Source organism: Pituophis catenifer, unplaced genomic scaffold, assembly GCF_029215685.1.
Source record: "Pituophis catenifer annectens isolate HBS135680 unplaced genomic scaffold, rPitCat1.0.hap2 SCAF_3, whole genome shotgun sequence".
Taxonomy (NCBI): domain Eukaryota; kingdom Metazoa; phylum Chordata; class Lepidosauria; order Squamata; family Colubridae; genus Pituophis; species Pituophis catenifer.
In genome coordinates, this window is record NW_027256883.1 from 137,457,109 (window position 1) to 137,482,501 (window position 25,393).

The window sequence follows — 25,393 nt, forward strand, 5'->3', positions numbered from 1 at the left end:
AAAAAAAAAAAAAAAAAAGGCAAAGCGTGCACGTGAGAAGGGGAGCCTGGACGAAAACACGGCGGGGGGGGGGGGACACGGACATTTGGAGGCAGGCGGTGGAGACCCCCCATCCCCACCCGACAAGGTCGGAGCGTGCGCGCGCATTCTGCCTTGAGGTTTTGATAAACCGCGGCGTCCGAAGCCGCCCTCCTGGTGATGCGTGTTCTGTGGGTGATAAACCTGAATCGCTTGAAGTCGCCTGGGAGGATGACCCACGTCGCATTTTTTTATTTTATTTTTTTAGATCTGGTTGCTCCAGTCTCCAAATGCTGCAGCCCACCCCTCCCACCCCCCCCCCCCCATCGAGTCTCTCTGTTTTGAGGCACAGAATAGATTAGAATGAATGAGCTGGCGGAAGGGACCTTGGAGGTCTTCTAGTCCAGCCCCCTGCTCAAGCAGGAGAACCTATACGATTTCAGACAAGTGGACTGTCCAGTCTCTTCTTAAAAACCTCCAGTGATGGAGCACCCACGATTTCTGGAGGCAAACTGGTTAATTGTGCTCACTGTTAGGAAGTTCCTCCTTAATTCCAGGTTGCTTCTCTCCTTGATCAGTTTCCAACCATTGTTTCTTGTCCTGCCCTCGTGTGCTATGGAGAATAATTTGACCCCCTCTTCTTTGTGGCAGCCCCTAAAATACTGGAATACTGCTATCATGTCACCACAGAGAACAGTTTGGTATTTGCTCCATTCAAATTTAAAAATATTTTTGTATTCCTTTATATTATATCAACTTTCCCCAATCTGATGCCTCCCGGATGTGGCTGGTTGAGATCAGTTTAATTCACCTGAAGGCTGAGATTTGGGAAGGCTGACTAAACTATTTTTCATGACTAATGAGGACATTCAGTGAAGTTACACTTGTATTGCATTTGTTAGTGAGTATAGTTTTTTTTCTCCCCAAAGTGCACTGTTCAGGTAGGTTCTTTGTAATCATTACAAAAAGGAATGGCATTGGACCCCTATAACTTTTGGCTGTTCCATCCCAACATAATGTCTGTTACAAAGTTATTGCATCACTTTGAAAATAACCCGATTCAACAGTGGCAAAATTCTTAGTAGTTTTTCTTGCACAATATTGCATCTTAATGGAGGGAACCTATTCTTTTTAATTGGGTGGGAGAAATTGTTTCAAGAATTAGAAAAATAAATGAAAATGATTCTGCAGTTCTTATAGAATATTTTGAATTGTAAGTTTTTTTTTAAAAAAAAACACCTTTCAGCCCTTTGAGGATGCTTCATTCTAATTCATTCCAGAGTACACAAGTTGGGAAAAGTTAATTTCCTCCGAGTTGGGAAAACATGGGTTGTGCAGATCTTCTTCATCTTTCATTGTGCTTAATTTATATATAAGCATGCATGAAAAATATTCTATTTAGAATATTTAGAAAGCAAATATAAAATATTAGAATTCTTAAATATTAGATGTAAAGTTATATGCACTTTTGAATGGCTTCTGGGGTCTCTTAAATTCCCATTCACAAAACTGATTTTATTTCACCTGGTTTAGAACATTCTGTACAGTAGATTGCTTGCTTACTGAAGGATTTACACTTCTATAAATTCATGTTGCAAGAATTTTTCTTGCAACAGTTGATGTTTCTTGTTATGCAGCATCTTTTGAGGGACTAGTAAAATACACATTCTTAGATATGAAAATTAGACACGACTACAAAAGAATTCAGTATCAATATTCTAGATACTTTGATTTGAATCCGTTGTTTCATCATTGGTAAAATACTTTGCTGTCTTTTGGAGAGCAGTATGACACTACTGCAAAAAGACAACTGAGTATGAATCTTGGACAAGGACCTCTTTGGTGGTCATCTGAATGTGCTGCTTAAAGTGCGCCTTATGTATATGTATATTAAATCTCAACAATATGAAACATTATCAGAATATATAATCAAATTGATTAAACCAACTTTTCAGATTACAGAATTTGTCTCAAATTATAATCTGTATAAATATTGATAAAAGAAATACGAAGCAGTTACGTTGAACACCACTAAACAGTTGTAGAGAAGCGGGTGTTTTCTAATTTAGAATTAATTTCGCATTATCTAAAAATATATTTCTGTTCAGGCTCTACTGACAAAGAATGGAGAACTGATTTAATATAGCTAGACCAAGCAGTGCTGCTTACATTTATCATATTAAGAACATTATGATAAGAAATTTATCATATTAAGAATATTAGGGATGAGATAAAATGAAACAAATCTTGGCATGCAAGAATTAAAATGCTATGCTATAGTTAGTGATATTAGTTATTTTGAACCTGATCTTGATGAGTATTTAACTAGATAAAGAAGCGAGTTCTGAAGTTTGTGCCTGATGTTCTTGCCATATGTAATTATTGCTACATGGAATTGTAAACCATGTAAAATTGACTTGACAGCAGCAGAATAAATCAAGGCACCAGAAATGATTATGTGACAACATTATTTAATCTGATTTAGACTTGGTGGTTACATTTTTCTTTCCACCTTTGAAAATGAAGGATTTTTTTTAAAAAAAATATTGTTTGTGAATTTGTTAGAAAAACAATCCACAGAAATATTTGTAGCGGTATTTCTTTTCTCCATGTATATTTCCAAACTGTCTTGTAATGTGTAATGAGCATAAAAAGGGCGATAAAATCTCAAAGAATCAGGTGAAACTTCCAAGATTAAATTTTTATGACATTTAATATATTTATGCTTGCATGTTTCTTATGTACAGTGCACTGCAATAGTTGAACAAAATGAAAATACTGTTGTACTTTCAACTTAAAAAGGTCTTATACTGCTTACAGAGACTGTCTTGTAAAGGCAATACATCCAATTCAGGGCTAGGTATCCTGTGATCAATAGGCCCATGCTATGGTGGATGTCTCTGAATTTTTCATCCCCAGATCAGGGAACATTGGTAGTTTGTTACAGCACCCTCCATAATCTTTGGTCCACAGATAAAAGATTAAAAAGTTTGCTGGCAGCCCAGCAAAAATGTTATCCACTTGTTTCAACTCTGTTATTTTTAAAATTCACATTGATGATAAATTCATTATTTGCCTTATATTTGAGCAAAATATCCTATCTATTGATATTTGCAAGCATTGAGGAGTATAAATCCAAATTCTTTGTCAGATGGGTAACCATATAAATATCAAATGGAAAATGGAAAGTGTGCTTTAACCAAGCAGGATGTCTTCTAGGTCTGCTTATGCTCAGGTTTGTTTTAAATAGTTTCATTAATTTAATTTTTTTTTTTTACTGTTTTAGGCAATGCTGACATAGAAGGCATAACCCACAGTGATCATAATGGTCCTCTGCTGATTAATGAAGCTTCCTAGATGTGTTAGTTGCTATGGGAGATTGGAGCAGTGTAACAGTGGCAGATCTGTCTTCAGGTAAACCTAGTAATGTGGAAATTTCAGAATATTTATTTGATTTGTAGTCTTGGCAATTCATATATAGTGAATTGAATAGTGATGCAGTCTTTTACCCACAGTAAAAGACTATAAAGACAGAAGCACCACCACTACCTATGAGCCTCTATCCCTCTCCTCATTTCAGGAAAGGGGTGGTATTTTTGTCACAAGCAGATTCTCTCAGGACATCTGAATCAGATGGGGTGAAATAAAGAATAGGACACGGGTGGGCAGTATTGTGTATTCAGTTGCTGAAGAAAATGTGGGGATCAAACAAATAATCCTGGGAGAAACCATCAGCTACTTGAAATTGCCGACTGATGTATGTTAATGCCAATGTGTACTCCAAAATGAGGGGGCACAGTGGCTTAGTTGTTAAGATGCTGAGCTTGTCAGCTGGAAAGCTCACAGCCCGGGTTTGAGACCTGAGTGCTTCACGAAAGGGTGAGCTCCCGATACTTCTGCCAGCCTAGCAGTTTGAAAGTATGTGAAACCAAATAGGTAAATAGCTACTGCTTCAGTGGGTAGGTTACCACGTTCCGTATTTTCATGTTGGCCGCATGATGATGGAAAAATCTCTCATCAATGCAGGTTCCCTTGGCTGAAAATTAGAGATGAGCACTGCCCCCTTGACTCAGTCAGAACTGGACAGGAGAAGACTTTAAATCTCTTAAACTCCAAAATATCTTTTTGGAATTGAATCCAAAACACCGCATAGGTCCTGGGTTTAATGCAAGAGATTTAATAGCATTCATATATTTTAGCCATTCATAAGCTAGTACTCTGGACATCTGTGAATAAAATATGTAACATTTCAAATGTGAATGCAGAATGATATTGTGGCTTATAATTCACTTTGCTGTAAATCCAGGCTTGGCAGACCCGTTACAGATTTTCATATATTTTCATTTAATAGCCAGTGGTAAATTTAATATTTTCCATGTGTCGTGCTAAAGTATTACAGTATGGAAAAGCATATAACTGGAAGAAACAGCACATTGACATATGAATTGGAATGCTAGCATAATTATTTAATCAGATGCAGGTTTCTCTATTGAAGAGGTATTGCCACAGATATTGTAGAATGGTTTCGATAATAGCTTTCTTAATAAAGATTGGTATATTAATTATATATCCCTTCCCTCATCTTTCTGTAATTTGAACAATCATGGCTCTCAGACTTGGCTTGAGGGTATTTTGAATGATCTTTTCTACCTTAAAGGATAATCAAAATACTTTCAAGCCAAGTTTGAGAGCCAAGTCTAACTCTCAAACTGTTGCTCTCTTAAGTCATGATTATTCTTTATAGGTTTATGACTGTTTGAACTTTTTCCTTTCCCAGATAATAATATTACTTGGTATACCTCATCCAGAAATATGTCTCCCTCAAGTTTAAGTGTGCCTCAAGTGCAAAACTCAGCACTGCCTCTGTCTAAAAGCATGCACAGCTTTTTCAGTGTCCTCTGCACAGAAGAGAATATTGAACAGAGCCTCTCCTATCTTAACAAGGTAAAACATAATTTATTACCAAGAGGCTTTCCTGAGGGATACCCACCCTTTCAGCCTCAGTCCTAGAAATTGATAATATGGCTCAGATTTCACCACCGTCTGAGATTGATTTAAAAATACTCTTATCTGTTGTGGTAGGAATTGACCACGCTTGGCTTCCCATCACTTTATGCTGATCCCAGAGGCAAAGAAGTAAGCATAGTTTCTGTATTAAACTGTATGAATGAGCTACTGCTGATGCAGCGTAAAACTCTACGTGCTCAGGAAGAAACAGAAACCCAGCATCTGAAACTGGGCAGTGATATGGACCATCTGCAAAACTGCTACATTAAATTAAAGGTAACATTCTATATTACAATACCCCTTTTTAATATGTAAACATGCTCTTATTTTCTAAAGGTATTAACACATCAAGTTTGTGAAGAGATATTTGAACATAAATGCTATGTCATCTTTGATCCTTTTTAATCTGTGCAAGTCAATCTTTTGCACACAGAAATTAGACCAGGGTATTTGTTGTCTTTGAAAATGTTCAACAGTTAAAAACCGGAGCTCAGCTGAATGTTTTAAATTAGATTATTTCTAGAAAGATTCTAAAAATAATACTTGCCTATGAACTTTTTGCAGTGTCGGAGAAATGTTATTACAGGTTGTCCTTGACTTACAGTCATTTATTTACTGATAATTTGAATTGCCATGGCACTGAAAAAAGGGATGTGTGACCAATCCTCACACTTAAGACTGTCACAGTTTCCCCATGGTCACATGATCAGAATGTGGGTGCTTAGCAACCAGCAAGTATTTATAACGGTTGTAGCATCCTAGGGTCATATGATTGTCATCTGTGATCTTTTCAGCCAGCATCTAACAAAGTCCATGGGGAAAGCTGGATCCACTTAATGACTGTATGAGTCACTTAATAACTACTTTGTTTATAAAAAGATCATAAAACTGAACATGGGTCACTTAACAAACACTTTGCTTAGCAACAGAAATGCTGATCCCAGGGGTAGATGTAACTCAGGAACTACCTGTACTCTTTTTACTTCTATAACTAGAAGTAAAGAATAATAATAGAATTATTATTCTATTATTTGGTGGGGAGATCTGATTTTATTAGGATTTATAAATGTTTAATAAATGCAGAAACCTAAGCGTAAAATAGTGTATACCTCATTTATACTGATAAATCAGTATTAGAAAAAATGTAATCATCCGTGTGATGATTATATTGACTGATTATGGGCCATCAAATCATATTTGACTTCTGGCGATCAATTATTCTAGTATAGTGCTTCCAAAACTACTACTAAATGCTGGAGTTTGCATTTGTGTATGTTCCCTGGTTTTTCTTTATTGAATATACCCTTGCATGTTGGAGACACTTCTGGGTTGAGGGGATTAGCCAGTGACATCACTGTTGCCCATGGGATGCCTGTGGGAACTCCTTTCATGTGCCCATCATGTTGCTGGAGCAAATGATGAGAGCTCATCCCACCACGCAGCAGCAGTCTGGTCTTGAATGAGGGCTTGCTGACTTCCAACTCCGCATCCTAATCACATGAGCCACCTCGCTCCATTGAATATATAATATTGAATTAATATATATGTATGTTTATATTAATACAATATAGGAATATTGAACATAATATTCAATACTAATATATATTATTATGATAATAGTGAATATATAATAGCTAATATTTGGTTTATTAATAGCCAAAGATTGACTCTAAATGAGGTAGTTAAATTGCAACTTAATTTCAGTCAATTAGTAATGCATCCCTAAGGTGAATAGACAGGGTTAGAGGCAGAGAAATTGTGATCAGGTGAAAGGGTCAAGATGTTTCAGTATTGTCAAATCCTTAATTTTCAAAATTCCATGGAAATGATTTGTTTAAAAAAGATTAGAGGTAGTAGACATTGCTGGTTATAATAGCAATGCAGATATAGAAACAGGAGGAAAGTTTCACAAGGCAGAATGTGTATTCTGACCCTTGCCTTTCTTTCACCTTGTGAATTGAAAACAAATGCCAGATTATTTCATTTTCTTTCTTTGAACACTGTCGATTAGTATTGTGTTTTTGCTTGCTCCTTGTTTTTTCTAAAGAGAAAATATGAGCAACTTGTAGTTCTACTTGGAAGAGAGCCAGCATGGTATGGAATATAATGGTTGGACTGGTATGAGGGAGATGCATTCCATTCCTCTCCCCACTGTGGAAGCTTACTGGGAGACTGAACACTCTTACTCAATCTCACAGGGATGTTTGGGGGAGGGGAGAATGGGAGGAAGGAATGGTGTCAATGTTCCTTCTAAGGCAGAGAAATAGATGCGGAAGTCAAGAGCCATAGTATTGCAGGCTAACTCAGCTCATTGCCAGGAGTTCAATCCTCAGTGGCTCAAAGTTGATTTGGCCTTCCATCCTTCTGAGGTCAGTAAAATGAGGACACAGATTGTTGGGAGCAATATGCTGATTCTGTAAACCACTTAGAGAGAGGCTGTAAAGCACTGTGAAGCAGTATGTAAGTCTGAGTTTATTGCTAGTGCAATTATGTGTTCTGAGCAGCTGTTAGGCTTGGCCTGGGCAGCCCTCGGCTAGGAGGTGACTTAAAGGAAACATTGCCTGGAGTAGCTTTTTGGCTTCCATTCTCCATGCTTCTGGAGTTGCTGGCAAAGGAAAATTCTTTCTCTAGGGCTTGTTGAACTGGGAGTTAGTCTCTTGCAAATCAAAAACTACCTGTATTCTTTTTACTTCTAAAACTTCTAAAACCTTAAGAATGTGTAGAGGTATTGCAGTGCATTGGACCATCTCTTTTGACAGCTTAGACACCACTGGTTCCCACAGTGTCCCTTTCCTCATTGACTTGATTTCTTCCCCCACTATCTGTTCATGTTTGTGGATTTCTGGGTCAGGTTTTTTTTTTTTTTGTTTTTTTTTTGGGAAAATTGAATCTTGGGCAGAGGTGTTTGATGTCTGCTGCATAGCCTGAGCCTGCAGAGACACAGTTTAGAGGGGACATTGTACTTTATGCTGTCTTGAGCTCTTAAAAGAGGTGCAGCATACAAAATGATCTAATTTAAACAATACAGTCAAAAGACAAACAGAGGAAGCAAGCATTTCGTATTGACTCATCAGTATCTACACCTACCCTCTGGAATCAGTTGCCCCCAGAGATAAGGAGAATCCAAGACCTTAGTGCCTTCCGCCGTGCCCTTAAAACCCACTTTTTCCAGCAAGCCGGGCTGGCTTAAGAAGAAATTTTAAATGTTTTAATTGGTTTGTATTTTTAATTTTGGGCCAAATTTATATATATTTTAATTGTTTTTTAATATTTGTATTTCATGTTTTTTAATTCTGGCTGTACACCGCCCTGAGTCCTCAGGGAGAAGGGCGGTATATAAATTTAAAAATAAATAAATAAATAAATTACAATAACACAGTTAAAATCAGCCTTAAATATAAGATCTAGCAAGAGCATTAATTCAATGCAATACGAAATGCTTGCATGTACCTCTGTTCGTCTTTTGACTGTATTGTTTAAATTATTAAAAAGGACTGTTTTAAATTGAACTAACTGAAAGAACAAACATCAGTAAAAGTTAAAAATATTTTAAAGTAAATAGTTGCCAGTGAGTAAGCTGTACTTTCAGTTTTATACTTCAAATAGTTACAGGTAGTCTTGACTTATAAACTAGAGTCATAAGTTGTGACAGTCATAAAATTGGTCATGACAAAACTGACCCAAGTGAACGACCTGTTTTTTTGCAACAGTTATAAAGCGAACTCATTCTTTGCTATGGGGTATTTTTGCTGAAGATCGGAAGTAAAAGCTAGTTTTCAGAAAAAACATAAATTGCGATCACAGGACTCTGGACACTGCAAACAGCTATAAATGAAAGTTGGTTGCTAAGTACCCAAAATGCTGTGACAAGGGGGTGTGCCTGGCTCACAGAACTTAGGAACTGGGTTGTAAGTGCCTTTTGGATGGGTATATCATAACTTTGAAAGTGACCAGTCATAAGTAGAGGACTACCTGTATGCATAAGACATTTTATAAAGTAATACATTGACTCTGTGTGTAGTATACAATATATTTCAATTTTCCTCAATTTTCTTTTTAAAAAAAAAAAAATAGGCCTTTGTTTCCCGTTGGTTTAAAGTCTTGAGATATTTCTCATATACCGGTAGTAAATTTTAAACATTTAAATGATTTTGCTTTTTATTAGGAGCAGCTGGAATCCTCTAGAAGAGAAATTGTTGGACATCAGGAAAGGGATAGGCAACTTCAGTGTAAGAACAGGAATCTTCACCAGTTACTGAAGAATGAAAAAGACGAGGTTAGTTAACCTTGTATGTTTGTGGCAAAATCACTGGACTTGGTGGGTTTTGTAAATATTCCTAGTCATTCATTTTAGAACTATGTCACCCTATGGAATTATTGCAGTTCAGTTTGTAGCAGCCATTGTGATTACATTTTTACATTACATTATATTATTTGTCCTGCAGTTTCATATTCTCTGATACTGAGGCCGTACAAATGAATAGCTGCTCTCCACCATTCATGGTATATTTAGTGATCTTTGCTTAACAAACCATTGCTTAATTCCATGTGTAACTCTAGTCTCTGTGCTACCCTGTTTCCCTGAAAAATAAGACCTCTCCGGATAATAAGCCCAATTGGGCTTTTGTGTGCATGTGCTAAAATAAACTCCCCCCCAAATAAGCCCTCCTCGAAAATATTTAAAGGCATGCGCAGCTGGTCCCCACTATTTCTTCTGGTTGGGGTTAGGGAGACAAAGCTGGAAATCAGGTAAGATGACAAAATGAGCCCCATCTTGCTCCACGCGCCCCAAAATAATAAGACTTCCTCGAAAATAAGGCCAAGTGCTTATTTCAGGGTTCAAAAAAAAAATAAGACCAGGTGTTATTTTTGGGAAAACTCAGTAGAATTAATCATGTTTCCAAAGAAATACAAGAAACAATCTGTGCAAAACCTTCAGAAGAGTTGTGTGGCATCATATCTGAGTGAAAACAAAATATTTCTCTTAAATGGAGAAGCAGCTATACTCTTTGCCACTCATAGATGTTTCAGAAACTGTCTCTGACTTTAGAAAGCAAGGCAATTTCAACAATTGAGGTGAAGTGCTTTATTCCCTTCACAAAGTTCTGCAAAGCATATTTTGGGGGGATTTTACACCAGTCTATAAGGAACTGTCATTTCAATTTGGCCAAGAAGATGAGGGAAGAAAATCTGTGATATTTAGCATCTAATGAATTCTGTGAAATGTTGTATCTGATATCTATCTGGAAGTGCTGAGAGACAACAGCAAGCATATAGATAAAAGAATTCCAGCGTTGTTTGTATGAGAATGACAGCATTCCAGATAATTACAAATGACTTCCTGACCTGAAGCAGCCTACAAAAATTACTGAAACTATCCTGCCTTGATGACACTCTTAAAGAATTATTACTATCTCTTAGTGGATATTCATTTGTGGTTAGACCTCTGATATAAATGTGAATTACTTGGGATTTCTAAAACATGCATGTTTCTTTAAATGTATGCATTTTAGATTCAGAAGCTACAGAATATTGTGGCAAGTCGGGCATCCCAGTATAATCATGACATGAAGAGGAAAGAACGAGAATATAACAAACTAAAAGAGCGGTTTCATCAACTCCTGATGAGTAAAAAGGATAAAAAAATAGGTATAACCATTTATTATGGTAAAAATGGTGATACAGATGTTTGCTTCTGCTTCGTATTTTAATGTGACATTGAGTGATCTATTAGAAGCATGGAAAGAGTAGCTAAAATACACGGATGGATAAAAGTTGGAAAAGTTTTTCTTTTGGGAATGTGTACCAAGGAAGTTACTTATTAAGGATAAATAGATATCCAGAACAAAATGTATGATAAACTCCAATATAGAATAGATCCTATAGTATCGTTCATCTTAGATGCTGTGTGTTAGCTTGATTCCAAACCTAATCCATCTGAAACAAAATGACTTTTTACATTTACTTACTTGGCCATCAATTACACATAATATCACTGTGTGTAGAACGTTTTTTTCTAAATGAAAGTACATTGGTTTAGTTTAAATTAAAAAAAGTTTCATCTATGAAACGGAGGAAGGTTCTGAGAAGACGAGTAATGAAAGTATGTAGAGAGGAGATGTGATTTTGGTTTAATTTTGGGTTACAAATTTTGAAATATAGCAGTCAGTCAGCTCAGCTCTTCCTCAAGTGACAAGTCAATTTTTATTAAAGATCTCTAACACATTGCTTTTTAAAATTATTTTCCTTGTTATAGCTATCGATATTTTAAATTATGTTGGCAGAATTGATGGCAAGAGAGGTGCCTGGAGAACTGGAAAAACAGAAGCTAAGTGAGTTGGACAGTAAAATGTTCTTTTTTGCTTGCTACTGTATTTCATATTAAAATACTTTAAGAGGTTTTTTTTTTCCAGAAATGAAGAAGAAATGTTCAAAACTCTCTTAAATGAGTATGAACAGCGGCAGAAACAGCTCCTAGTTGAAAATGCTGAACTGAAAAAGTTACTTCAACAAATGAAGAAGGAGATAATTTCTTTGCTTCCATCACAGAAGCAGATGCCTAAAGAGAAGATTGAAGATAACACTGGGCCTGTAAGTGTGTATGTAGCATATATTTAAAACAAAACTGCATTGCTAAATCTTGTGAAACTTTACAGGTATTCCTCGACTTAAAACAGTTCATTTAGTGACTGTTCGAAGTTACAATGTCACTGAAAAAAGTGACTTATAACCATTTTTCACACAACCCTTGCAGCATCCCCATGGTCATGTAATCAAAATTTGGATGCTTGATAATTGGTTCATGTTTATGGCAGTTGCTGCACCCCAGGCTCATGTGTAATCACCTTTTGGGACCTTCTGACAAGCAGAGTCAATGGGAAGTCAGATTCATTTAGCAATTGGGTTACTAACTTAACCACTGCAGTGATTCGCTTAACAACTGTGGCAAGAAAGGTCGTAAAAGGAGCAAAATTCACAACAACCATCTCACTTAGCAACAGAAATGTTGGGTTCAATTGTGGTCGTAAATTGAAGACTACCTGTGCTTCAGTCATGTGTGATTTTGGTTTGGTTTTAAAGGGATGGAATTGAATTCACTGGTTATATTTTGGGCACATCTGAACCTTTTGGGGATTTTCTGTACCATTTTTTTTGGAACAAAACTATTGAAGATAAAATTAAGAATAAAAATAAAATATTTAATGTATAATATTTAATTAATATATAATGTATATATATAATTGTATAATTAATCATTAAAATGTAAAGCAATACTTTAAGAATCATCAAATCAAATAAACCTCCATTATGGTCAAAGACCAGCATAAGGGGGGTGGACTATAAGCAATTTAAAGGCATTTAAAAAATACAGAAATAAAATTACATAGAAAGATAAAAAATATAAAAACAAAAATCTAGGAGGGATAAAAACAATAAATGTTCTTTAAATTGTATAATTTTTTCATTTAAGAACAGTAATAAAACACTAACATCATGTGATTTTATGTTCCACAATTGAGAAGTTCAAGTCCCCATATGTTGTAAGGTTCATAAAATGTTTTCTTTCTATATCCAATGCTCTATCTTTTACTGAGGATGTGAATCTGAGTCAGAGCATCTATGATTGATTATTATTGATTGCTGTTTCTATTTTGGGCTGTTTTTTCCCCTTGCAGGCTACTCATAGTGACTCTCTTTTGAGTTGGACAATCATAGAAATTCTTTAGTAAATATATGGATTTTTTTTCCCTATGCAAAAACATAAGAGAGGAATAGAAAAGTTTCTATATGGTTTCCAGTTAGGAGACCATTAGTCTTTTAAGAGGAAAGAATATAAACCAGTTAGGGCTTTAGAATTCTGTGCAGGTTCAAAAATATTTTTCAAACTAAATTATTTTGTAACATTTTCACTTTTATATTCTGTTACACAGATGTAAGGATAGGCTTGTGTTGGAGAACCTGAACTCGTAGTAATTGTAGTTCACAAATAACTTGCTCTAAGTGAACAAATTATTCTAATCGGGGGCACTTGATTCTTGTTTCAAAACTGTTCTGTTGTTCTGCCTTCAGTCCCTTCCACCATTATATTAATTAATACATCCCTTAATTACCTTTATTCTCTTCCAATATACTATGCAGGATAGGAATTCAGTGTTGTTACCCTCTTTACGCAGTAGGTGGAGCTAGTACTGTTCTTTGACCTAAAGAACAACCTTATTATAGAAACGATGCAAGTGTCTTGGTAGGACAATCAACTATAGCTAGTGAATTCATGTACATTTTGTAGTTAATATTTTACTGGCAGATTTTTAAAAGAAACATACCTTTCACACTTAAACTGTCCAATATAGTTGATCTCAGTTTATGAGAACTAAAACATATAAATAATGTATGAACATATGGTTAGAAAACAAAGGTTAAAATCAACTCTTCTACTGCTTAATTTGCAAGAATAAGGTGACAGACTAGGACTGTGATGGTGAACCTATGGCACACGTGCCACAGGTGGCATGCAGAGCCATATCAGTGAGCATGCGAGTGTTGCCCTAGCTGAGCTCCAGCGTGCATGTGTGTGCTGGCCAGCTAATTTTTGGGCCTTCTGGGCCCACAGGAAGTCAGGAAACAGGCTGTTGAGGGCCTCTGGAGGGCCTCTGGGGGGTGGGGAAGGCCGTTTTCACCCTCCAGAAAGCCTCTGGAGCCTGGAGAGGTGAAAAATGGGCTTTCTGGTCCCACCATGCTATTGCGTGCCAAAAGCAGGGGGAGCATGGAGAGTCGCATGCACATGCGCAGGGGGGCGGGGAGCATTGAATTATGGGTGTGGGCATGTGCGCATGCGACACCTCCCCCATGCTCCCCCTGCTTTTGGAACGCAACGGCAAAAAGGTTAGCCATCACTGGACTAGGACATGAGAAGGATTTTTTTTAGGAAATAGTGATTCTAGTATATTGTCTAGACTTTGGAGGAATCAAATGATAAGTGATTAGTTGTGGTACATGAGGAATACCAACACATAGCCAAGAAAGAGAGCTTTCCCAAGATTGTAATTGATTTAATATATTACATAAATAAATATAATAATATTTAATAAATATATAATCATAATTTTAATTTTTTTTTGAAGTTAATAATAGTACTGTAAATAAAAATGCACACAGTAAATACCCATAACAAAATACAAAGGAAACCAGTAGAATTATCTTGCCATCAGGGAGAATAATATACACTATAAAATTATTATCAGAATGAAACAAGAATGGAACAAGAACTAAAGATGACCTCAATTAACATAAACGGACTAAATTCACCAAGCAAAAGAACACACACATTTACAAAATCACATAAATTGGAGATGGATGTCATAATCTTGCAAGAAGTCCATATTAAAAAAACACTAAAAACTATTAGAAAACCAAAGATTAGGAACACTATACACATCATTAGTGGATCAGAAAAAGAGAGGAGTTGCAGTATACATCAAGAAACAGATGGACGGATTTTGATGATAGAAATACAGAGTCAAAAAAAATATTATTAATATTGATACATGCACCCAATGGAAATCAAAGTGAATTCTTCAAAAAAAATACATAACATAATTAAAGATCTGGAATATGAGAATATCTGTATCATAGGAGATTTCAACGCAATCATGGACACCGAAAAAGATTATCAGAGCAATAAAAAGAACAAAACCAGGAAAAAAACATTACCGGATACATTCAAAGACATGGCAGACGAATTACAATTACATGATGCTTGGAGAGAGGCGAATAAACAAGCGAAACAATATACATTCTATTCTGGCCCACACCAATCGTGGTCCAGAATAGATATGGCTTGGACGACCTCGAACTTAGGAAAGAGATAAAAGTCATTGAAATATCACCAAATACCTGGGTAGATCACAGTCCAATAACAATAGTATGGAAAGGATACCGGAAACAAAAGGTGGATGATGGACACTGGAATGATTAAGGACAAGGAATACTCACAGATGATCGAGAAAGAAATGAATATGTTTTTTCAGATAAACACCAAAGAACAGACAACACTCCAAAACCTCTGGGATACAGCCAAAGCCTACATAAGAGGCCTTACCATCGCGTATACAGCAAAGAAAAATAAAGATAAACAACAGACAAGAAACAACCTATTAACAGAACTCAGAACACATGAATTAGAACTGCAGAAACAACCCCACAATAAAATAATTAAAGGAAAGTTAAAACTTGTCAAACATAAAATTAATTTAATTACACAAACAGAAATTGCACAGAAAATAAAACTGGCAAAACAAAAAGACTTTGAGTATGCAAATAAAACAGGTTAGTGGTTAGCGTACAAATTGAAAAAGGAAAAAAGAAGAGGACCGTATACCAACTACAAGACGAAAAATATACTACATAAATATACTACATAAATCAAGGCAAAAAACTTATAGCAAAAAGTTTCTTTCAGAACCTTTACAAACAAGAAATCAGGGAAGAGAATATTAAGGAATATTTATGTAAAACAAATATCCAAAAGCTGGAGGAGATACACAAAAGAGTCATTAAATAGATCAATTATCATGACTGAATTGCTGGAAGCAAGGAAAAAAACAAACAAAAAAACTCCCGGACCAGAAGGCATACCAACAGAATTTTATAAAAAATGTCAGCACCCAATGGACGAGTTCTTACTCCAAGTTCTCAACGATATACTCTTAGAAGCAAAAATTCCCAATTCCTGGGCTGAAACCATTATTACACTCATCCCAAAAGAAGACACTGATCCCACACAAATCAAAAACTACAGACCAATATCGCTGTTAAATGTGGATTATAAACTGTTGGTCATTACACAGAGACTGAAAACAATTGTTCATAAATGTATCCACTCAGACTAAAATGGTTTTGTTCCAAGAAGACAGACCAAAAATAATATGAGAACAATCATTAACGTCTTTGAATACTATGAGAAGAAATTGGACAAACAACTGGCCTTAATTTTCCTGGATGCGCAGAAGGCATTCAATAACTTAAATTGGGGTCTTCCGTTGGCACCGCCGGCGTTGTGGGCGGTCTTTTCGGACCGCCAGCCCCGCGATTCCATTGGAGCTGTTCTGACAGCGCTAATCAGCTGTCAGACGGCTTGAAAACCTCTCCTTCGGGAGAAGAAGGAGAGGAGAGCCGGTGGGCGAGGGTAGAGCTCCCCGGGAGCCCCTGGAGCAACTCCAGGGGCTTGGAGGGTGAGAGCTCCCCGTTCAGCCCACTGAAGCTCCGGATCCATGGCGACTCCGTTTTAAACGGAGCTAGACGCTGGCAACCAACTCTGCTGTCAACAAGGAGACTAATTGATTCCAAAAGCAGGCAGAATGGAAGCAGGAGAACAAGCCTTTGCAAGTATGTTGCTTAATTCCTGGGATACATTGTTTCTACTTGATTTTGCTGAGCTGAAGGAGGAAATGGCGTCTTCATTATGGCTGGAGTGAAAGTGAAAGTTAAGTGCTTGTTAATAGACTTGTGCTTAGAGACGGACTTAAGCTGCTGGGATTTGAGAGCTGGGTGTAGAAAAGACTATCTTGCTTGATAAACTACAAATAAATTTGAGAAAGTTGCTTAAGAGATGTTTTGGCTTTGAAAAGAAAAATTTTCTTAAAATAATATGGCTTCCAAGCAAGGGGTTTCTGAAAGTGGTGGAAGCTCTCTAATGGCGTCAGAAATGACACAGAGAACTGATTCACAGAGCCAAGAGGATTTTTTCAGAGACCTTACAGAATTTATAAAGGAAGCCATGAATAATCAAATGGCAATTATTAATAACTTTACAGCAATCATGGAATGAAAATTTATAGAGCTGGTGGAGGATATAAAAGCAAATGAGGATGTTTTTGAAGGAAAGCACAATGACAATGAAGGAGACATTTTGATTAAAACAGAGAAGCTGGATTTGGCTGATTCTCAAGAATCTTCAAACTCTCTTCCTGCCCTTGTGGAATTAACTGACAGAACTTTTCAAAAATATAATTTGGAGCAGAAAGAAGAAGAAACTGATCAGCCCTACAAGGTTTCGGAAGTTTTGGCAGAGGCTTTCACACAATTAATTGAAATGCAACAACTGGACTTTTTTTTGCAAACTCATCGAGTGAACTCTTTGTTCTATGAACTGACTGATTATATAAGCAAGAAGAGTCTATATGGGGGCTCCAAATCAGAGGAAATGATTCCAAGAAAGGGGCAAGTTTTAAAGATACATCAACCTCCAGTTGAAAATCAAAACCTCTTTAAAATAAAAGTAAGAGGGAGGAAGAAAGATTGGAAAAAATATAGAAAGAAAGGAAGACTAATTACAATGATTAAGTAAATGAATTAAGAATTCAATTAATGATTAATTAAGGTTTAAGAAAAAATTTGAATTTTGAGAATAAAAGTAGGAGGGAGAGTAAAATGATTAAGAAAATGAACTAAGAATTTCTTATATGTTATTTTGAGTTTAAAGGGAGGTTGATGAATAATTTGTAGAAGGGGAGTTAAGGGGTCTAGGGAGTTATAGTCTTGCATTAACTTAGCATATTTTAGCGTATGTTTGATAAAACTTACACCCTGTTTTTCTTCTGGGAAGTCGGGGGTGGGGGGTGGGAAGGGTGGGTGGAAGGGTGGGTTTATAAATGTTTAAATATACAAGTGAAAATGTTATTTGTTTGATTATAAAAAATAATAAAAACTTTTTTCAAAAAAAAAAACTTAAATTGGAATTTTCTTATATTACAATTGGAGGTGATGGAATTTGGCGATAAATTTTTAAACATGATTAGGAAAATATACTCCTCCCAAACGGCAAAAATTATGATTAACGGGGATATGACAGAAAAACTTGAGATATCAAAGGGAGTGAGGCAAGAATGTCCTCTATCCCCATTATTGTTTATAATATCCCTAGAAATCTTATTAAATGAAATTAGGAAAGACAAAGAAATAAAAGGTCTGAGAATAAAAAAAGAGGAGTATAAATTGCAAGCCTTTGCTGATGATACGGTGTTTATCTTGGAACAACCAGAAATAACAGGAACTAAACTGTTGGGGAAAATAGAGGAATATTGATCAGTGGCGGGTCTCAAAATCAATAAACAAAAAACAAAAGCATTAACGAAGAACTTGACAACTTGACAAATGCACAGGAGAAAGAATTAGAGGATAAATTAGGAATACAAATGGTAAAGAAAGTAAATGATTTGGCAATTTGGCTCACCAACAAAGCAACATCAATTAGAGAGGATAACTATACTAAATTAACAAAACAGATTTAAAAAGATCTGGAAATATGGAGCAAACTACAACTCATTTTTAGGGAAAATTGCATCCATTAAAATGAATATATTACCCAGACTGCTATACCTCTTCCAAGTAATTCCGATTTGGCCAGGAAAGGATTTTTTCGATAAAAATGATAGCAAAGTATATTTGGCAGGGGAAGAAGGCCAGAATTAAAATAAAATGCTTGCAAGATACCCAGGAGAAAGGAGGATTAGGGTTACCGGCCTGGGATCTGTACTATAAGACAGCATCATTAAATTGGATAAGAGACTGGATAGATCTTAAAAATAAGAGAACACTATTTCTAGAGGGATTTGACCTACAACGAGGCTGGCATGCATTTTTGTGGGAGGGAAGAGATAAACATCACGGATATTTCCAACAACACATTATTAGAGGATCATTACATAGAACATGGCAAGAGATTAGAAAAATACATTATAATAAAATTCCAAGATGGTTATCCACCATGGAGGCGCTGATTTATCCTAACGCTATGGACACGGAGAAAATGAGAAACTACAAAGAACTACTGAACAATAGAGGAGAATTACAATCGAGACAAGAATTGAAAGAACAGGGTATAGACATTGATTGGTGGCCATATTTACAAAATGAACCAAATGAATTGGATAAAATTTTACAAGGAAAGGATGAGAAAATGATAAACAAAATATATAATTACTTATTAAAATATAAATTAGAGGAAGAAGTGGTTAAAGAAAACATAATTTGGGCAAAAAAATTTGGGTATAGTATTGAATTGGACAAATGGGAAAAATTATGGACTGTAAATTATAAACTGACAATGTCTATACCCTATAAGGAAAATCTGTTCAAAATGTTCTATTGATGGCACATCCCACCAGCGCGCCTAGCAAAAATGTTTCCAAACATCTCTCCAATTTGCTGGAAGTGTAACGCACAAAAAGGAACATATTACCATCTATAGTGGTCATGTCGAAAGGTGAAACAGTATTGGCAGGAAATAAGGAAAATGATAGAAGAAATTACAAATCAGAAGTTGGAAATGAAGCCAGAAACCTTTCTGCTTGGAATAATCACAGCACAGTATGAGAGATAAAATACTTAATTATCCATATCTTAACTGCAGCTCGTATACTCTTTGCCCAAAACTGGAAACATGAATACATACCGACAGAAAACAAAATAATCACTAAAATCACAGAATGCGCAGAAATGGATAAACTTACAAAAGAGGTACAAGAGAAAGATGACACAGAGTACTACTTAGCATGGCAAAAATGGTATAACTAGTTGGAGAAAAAGTTAGAAATACATTTGTAGGGACACTAAAGAATAAGGTCAATTTTGAGTCAAAATTTTGAGTACCAATTAAGGAGTGTAACAATTTAAAGATGGAACGTACATTAATGCTTCACATGTAAATACGTAAATATACAGATATATAGATAAATAAGGGAAAAATAGTCTACCGATGTGACAACTTTAAGAGCAAGTCGTAAGACTTGTTGTTTGTTTGTTTTGTATGTTGTATCGTTGTATGTATGTTCGTTTGTACATTTAACTAATGACATTTATTAAAAATTAAAAAAAACTATTATCAGAATGAATAGTTTTGGATCTTCTTGCTTTTAAATATCCATTTTTAAAATGCATATTTATATATCTTTTCAGATTCTCTCAGACTTGGAGGAAGACTCTGGAGAAGCAAATAAAGAAGACGTGTGGGAACTTTCTTGTGAAACAGTGCGTGAACAGCTTGCTAATAGCATTCGAAAACAGTGGAGAATGCTGAAAAATCATGTTGAAAATCTGGATAACCAAGGTGACGCCTATTTTCCTTACAACAATTATTTGATTTCTGGTTAGGCAGAAGGCTAATATGGTTTGAACTGGGTCTTGTGAACACCAAAAATGTTTTTAGCCATAGAAACATAACGTGTTCATTAGCGTAAGAAGAAAATTGTGTTTCAGATATATAACTATACAATATAGTTATAAAATATTATTAAAATAGAAAAATCATGAAACACTATGTATTTTCTGTATTCTTAAGCATATAGTGACTTTTCTGTTTTAAACACTTCTATTTTGAGAAATTGCTTCTTTTTATAATTACTTAAGGTTTTGACAATATTCCCATTATCTTCTTTCCAAGAATTTATGTCAGTTAAACTGAATGTTGTGACAAACATCCTGCTACCAATGGGGCAGCTGAATAGGCGAACGCAGAGAAATGATATAACTTTTAAGATTGGTTTAATTTTGATTTAGAGTATTAAATATAAGTATAGCGTATGCTTATGTTTTTTTCTACATTATATTTATATCCATGAATGGTTACTGTTTGATTTTGCTTAACATTTCAAAGAAATTACACTTTTTATAGCTGGAAGTCCTTAATGAACCCATTGATATTAGTGCATATATTTTCTTTTATCCCTTTCTTCTCTAGGCAATCATGTCTAATTCTACTCTTTTAAGACAAAGCCTTACCAATAATTTTTTGGATTTTTACATAATTATTTTCAAACAGCCATGTTAATCTAAAGGATCTAAATAAAAGTCATGAAATCCCAGATATTATAAACAATTAAAAAGCAATTTAATGGCCTGTCAGTTGAGAGGATTAAATAGATTTAATGAAAATATGTTTTATATGGAATTCTATTATATAGTGTTTGCTAAAACCAAATTCAGTAATACAAATTAATGCAATCAGTTGTCTACACAGGTGGTATTCCTTGGAATTCCAACTGTTACAACATCCACTTGGTCACATGATCACAATCTGGGTGCTCAGTGCCCAGTTTACCATTATGATGTCTTAACAAACTGTGGTCATGTGATTGCAATTTCCAGTATTCCCTGCCAGCTTCCCACAAGCAAAGTCATGGCAAAGCTGGCAAGAAATCGGAAGTTGTGGTCATTTGAGGTCCTTGCTTAACAACCCATGAGGTTCTCACTTAATGGCAACAACGGGACTCCCAGAACTCCCATCGCTAAGCAGTGCAGTCATGTGACATTGCACTGTACAACCATGTTTTTTACCAATGGCAATTCCAATTGCTCTCATAACCCAAGGACTGCCTGCACTTACCTTTACTTCTACCTGTAACTGACTACAAACAATGGCATGACAAAGTAGCAATAATGGTGCACTATTAAGATCTGCAAGAAATACAATTTGCCTGCAAGCAAGAACTTGTGGGTAGCCCTCGACTTGAGATCATAATTGAGCTCAATTTTTCCATTGCTAAGTAAAACAGTTGTTAACTGACTTTTTCCTCATTTTACGATCTTTCTTGCCACAGTTGTTAAGTGAATCACTGCAAATGCTAAATTAGTAACACGGTTGTTAAGTGAGTGGGTTCCCCATTGACTTTGTAGAAGGTGATCATGTGATCCTAGGACCGTGCAGCTGTCATAAATACAAGCCAGTTGCCAAGTGTCCAAATTTTTACTATGTGACCATGGGTATTGTAATAGTTGAAACTGGTCATAAGTCACTTTTTTCAGTACTGTTGTAACTTCAGTTACTAATTAATGATTGTAAATCAAGGACTATCTATACTACATATCAAAGAAGGGATATGTCAGAGCTGATAAATATGCAATATACTTTGTAAATTACTGATTAATTGAATACATACAATGCAGTGTAACTAAATGCACCAAAAATAATCAAGCACTTTTTCAAACGTGTAGTATCACATGTATATTCTGGCTCTCTGAATGACAAAGATACAGTCTCGCGACATGAGCATGAACTGGAAGTCGAAGGACTGCAGCTGGAAATTCAGCAGTGCAAAGAGATGATAAAAACTCAACAGCAGCTTTTACAGGTAAGCATTCAAATATGTACCAGTTTCAAAAAAGAGATGAAATTTACAAGAAGAATAAAAGAAGTGCATCAGACCCTACTCCTGGTTGTTGCCAGTTATAAAAATAAAGAAAACCATATCTTCAGAATTGGCATAGCAGTGATCTTCAGAACTTGTTTAACATTCTAAATATTTAATTGGTTTTGATATATAGTATTGATGAAGAAAGGAACATTGCATGAATCATCCACTTCTTTCTATTGCTTGGAACTAGGCTAGTGTTAACATTTTCTTATATTCGCTGTAAAGAGAACAGTGAGTGTGGTGGCAGCCTAGTGGTGAAGATGCTCACCACCCACTCAGAAGGCTGAGAGTTCAATCCTAGATAGCAGCAGATGTTTCTCCTAGGATGTAAAGGAAAAAAAAATCTGCTGTGAACTCTGTGTGGCATCAGGAAGGGCAGCCAGCCAGTAAAAGCTCAACTCCATCCAGTCACCCTGACTCTATCCCGAATTAAGAGTCATAAAAAGGAAGCTGTAAAGAGAACACTATTCATGTAGAGTTTGGTTTTGGGTTTGGTTTGGTTTGGTTTTGCTTATTTAGTAATTTAGTTTTTGGATTCTCCTTTTCATCCTATATATTCATCTGACTTCTGGCTTAATGTGATACCATTTGTTTTGTTCCAATTAGGTTTTTAATGTTATTTGATTAACTTTTTCTGGCAACTAATGATAACTTGATTGTGGTCAGGGAGGTAGCTTTCAAATAACCTTATTTGATTTTTCCGTACTTCACATTCTGTCTGCAGCAGCAGCTAACTGCTCCCTGTGATGATGATACCAATATGTTGCTACAGGACTGTTACTTGCTGGAAGAAAAAGAGAGACTCAAAGAAGAATGGAAGTTGTTCAAAGAACAAAAGAAGAACTTTGAAAAAGAGCGCAAAAGCTTTACTGAAGCAGCTATTAGATTAGGACTGGAGGTACTTTTTGTTTCATAAAACTGGAGGAAGTTTTAGGAATTTCTTAGGCCCGTGATGGCGAACCTATGGCACGGGTGCCACAGGTGGCACACGGAGCCATATTTGTGGGCACGCGAGCGTTGCCCTACTCAGCTCCAGCGCGCATATGCGTGCCAACCAGCTAATTTTCGGGCCTTCTGGGCCCACCTGAAGTCGGGAAATAGGCTGTTTCCGGCCTGTGGAGGGCCTCCCAGGTGGGGGATGGAAGGCCGTTTTCACTGTCCCCAGGCTCCAAGAAAGCTTCTGGATCCTGGGGAGGGCAGAAAATGGGCCTACTGGGCCCACCGAGTGCCAAAAGTGGGGGTAGCGTGGGGAGGTCATGCACGCATGTGTGAGGGGTGGGGTGCATTGAATTATGGGTATCGGCACATGCATGCGCGACCTCCCTGCATGATCCCCACTTTTGGCACGCGACAGCAAAAAGGTTAGCCATCACTGTCTTAGGCAATCAGATAACCAAGAATTATACCCATAAATGCAGTAGGCTTTCTTTTTACTTCATAAATGTTTCACGTGGGGATTGTTCAAAAGGAGGAATATTTATAACAACGTGCACTTTTTTTACTTAAAAGATAGATTGTCCTGCTATCACTGCATACAAGGCTGTTTTGAAAAGTTGGAGTATTTCATTTTCAACTATATAACTCAAGTGCCAACATCATCACAATTCTCTGTACTTCAGGATTAATTCCTCATATTCTTAACTAGTTGCATGTCATTGTATTCCCCTGAAGGAGCAGGTTCCTGATCTATAGCTGCCACTGGATTCACACATAGCAGCTGTGAAGAGCTGCTCTAGAGTTGGTTAGATTTAGTTATCTGTTGAGTGATAAGCCCTTCTTCACTACTGCATGTTCTCTATATGGGGGCTACTCCTTGAAAGTGGTCCAAAAGTTTCAGTTGATGAAAATTAAGCAAGTAAATTGCATAGTAATAGAAGGTACAGCAATTGTATAGTATCTACAAAAATATTGTGAGTTGTTTAAAAATAAATTTGTTTAAATTGTAATAAATATCTTGCAGTTTTAGGAAATTTGAGAAGATTCTGCCTGTTATAAATATAAATGGATCAGAAACAATTCTACTTGCTTCTATCTAAAATTGCTTGTTTCTATTTAAACCACAGCAACCACCCAATAAAGGAAAAATAAATTAATAGCAATACAACAAAGCAAATTGCCAAGCAGTAGAGACATTTTTCAAGCATTATTAGCAAAAATGCTTTTACAATAACGTTTCTTACAGTAACATCTGATTCCTGTTGCAAAGCTAAGAGAAAAAAAAATGACTCGCCAAGAAATTATACCTGAAAGAAATAGAAATATTCTATTTGCCATTTGCTTATGACATTCATAGTTTCATGGGATATTTGAGGGTGAACAAAAATTGATCCTTGATTGACCGGTCAATTGATAATATTTGACTGATGAACTGACTTCAGGTCAGTGAAAATTTCATTAAGGTCATAACCAGTTAATTAGTATCTAATAGTGAAATTGCAATGAAGAATTGGCCCACTGGTCTTCCCTGGTTACCAAACATTTACTAAACATAATTTGCAGTATTGATGTGGCCTTCAAAGCCCTAACTAGCTTCATGCCTAAGGGATTACTTGTCTCATTACAAATTGGTTTAATTGTTAAGGAAAGACCCTTATACAGTTGTTTATTTATTTTTATTTATTAAATTCATATGTTACCCATCAAGCGACTCTGGGCAGTTTACGATGCCATAAATTACAGTATAAAACAATTAGGATATTAAAAACATTAAAACATTCAGTATTGAAAAAACATTATAATTAATACAAAGTGAATAAAAAGGGTCAATGCATAACTGGGGTGGAGGTGGGAATCTTCCCCTAATCTACTAATCACCTCCAAAATGGGAGACCCCAAGCCAATTGGCCAAGCCAGGTTTTCAGGCTCTTTTGGAAGGCCAAGAGGGTAGATCTCACCTTGAAGGGCACAATGTTTCAGAGGACAGGAGCCGTGGCAGGGAACTGGGGATCCTTCTCTCTGTCTCTGGAGCTCTCCACAGAAGCGTAAAAAGCTCTGCATTTGGATTTCGGTTGCTGAGATCCAAGCATGTAGGAAATGGCAGGGACCTCTTTTATCCTGTTCCCCCAGTCAAGAGATGTACTTTGCAACTTTCCTTACCAGCTTCCCCATTGACTTTCTGGGAAGGGAAGATTGCAAATGGCAACTACGTCATAAGTGCAAAGAGGTTGCTAAGCACCCAG

The 25,393-nt window shown here is 36.2% G+C and overlaps 1 protein-coding gene across 1 annotated transcript in view; it reads left to right on the top strand.

Annotated features, from left to right (window-relative positions):
- The first annotated feature begins 3,328 nt into the window (after nucleotides 1-3,328).
- The window catches only part of SSX2IP (SSX family member 2 interacting protein), a 28,515-nt gene continuing 6,450 nt past the window's right edge, over nucleotides 3,329-25,393 (top strand). The window contains exons 1-10 of the mRNA XM_070939423.1: nucleotides 3,329-3,432; nucleotides 4,796-4,962; nucleotides 5,101-5,301; nucleotides 9,191-9,301; nucleotides 10,539-10,674; nucleotides 11,282-11,357; nucleotides 11,439-11,616; nucleotides 19,981-20,131; nucleotides 22,015-22,151; nucleotides 22,939-23,112. Of these exons, the coding sequence (XP_070795524.1) occupies nucleotides 3,390-3,432; nucleotides 4,796-4,962; nucleotides 5,101-5,301; nucleotides 9,191-9,301; nucleotides 10,539-10,674; nucleotides 11,282-11,357; nucleotides 11,439-11,616; nucleotides 19,981-20,131; nucleotides 22,015-22,151; nucleotides 22,939-23,112 (1,374 nt within the window). The 5' untranslated portion in view covers nucleotides 3,329-3,389. The remainder of the gene's footprint in view (nucleotides 3,433-4,795; nucleotides 4,963-5,100; nucleotides 5,302-9,190; nucleotides 9,302-10,538; nucleotides 10,675-11,281; nucleotides 11,358-11,438; nucleotides 11,617-19,980; nucleotides 20,132-22,014; nucleotides 22,152-22,938; nucleotides 23,113-25,393) is intronic.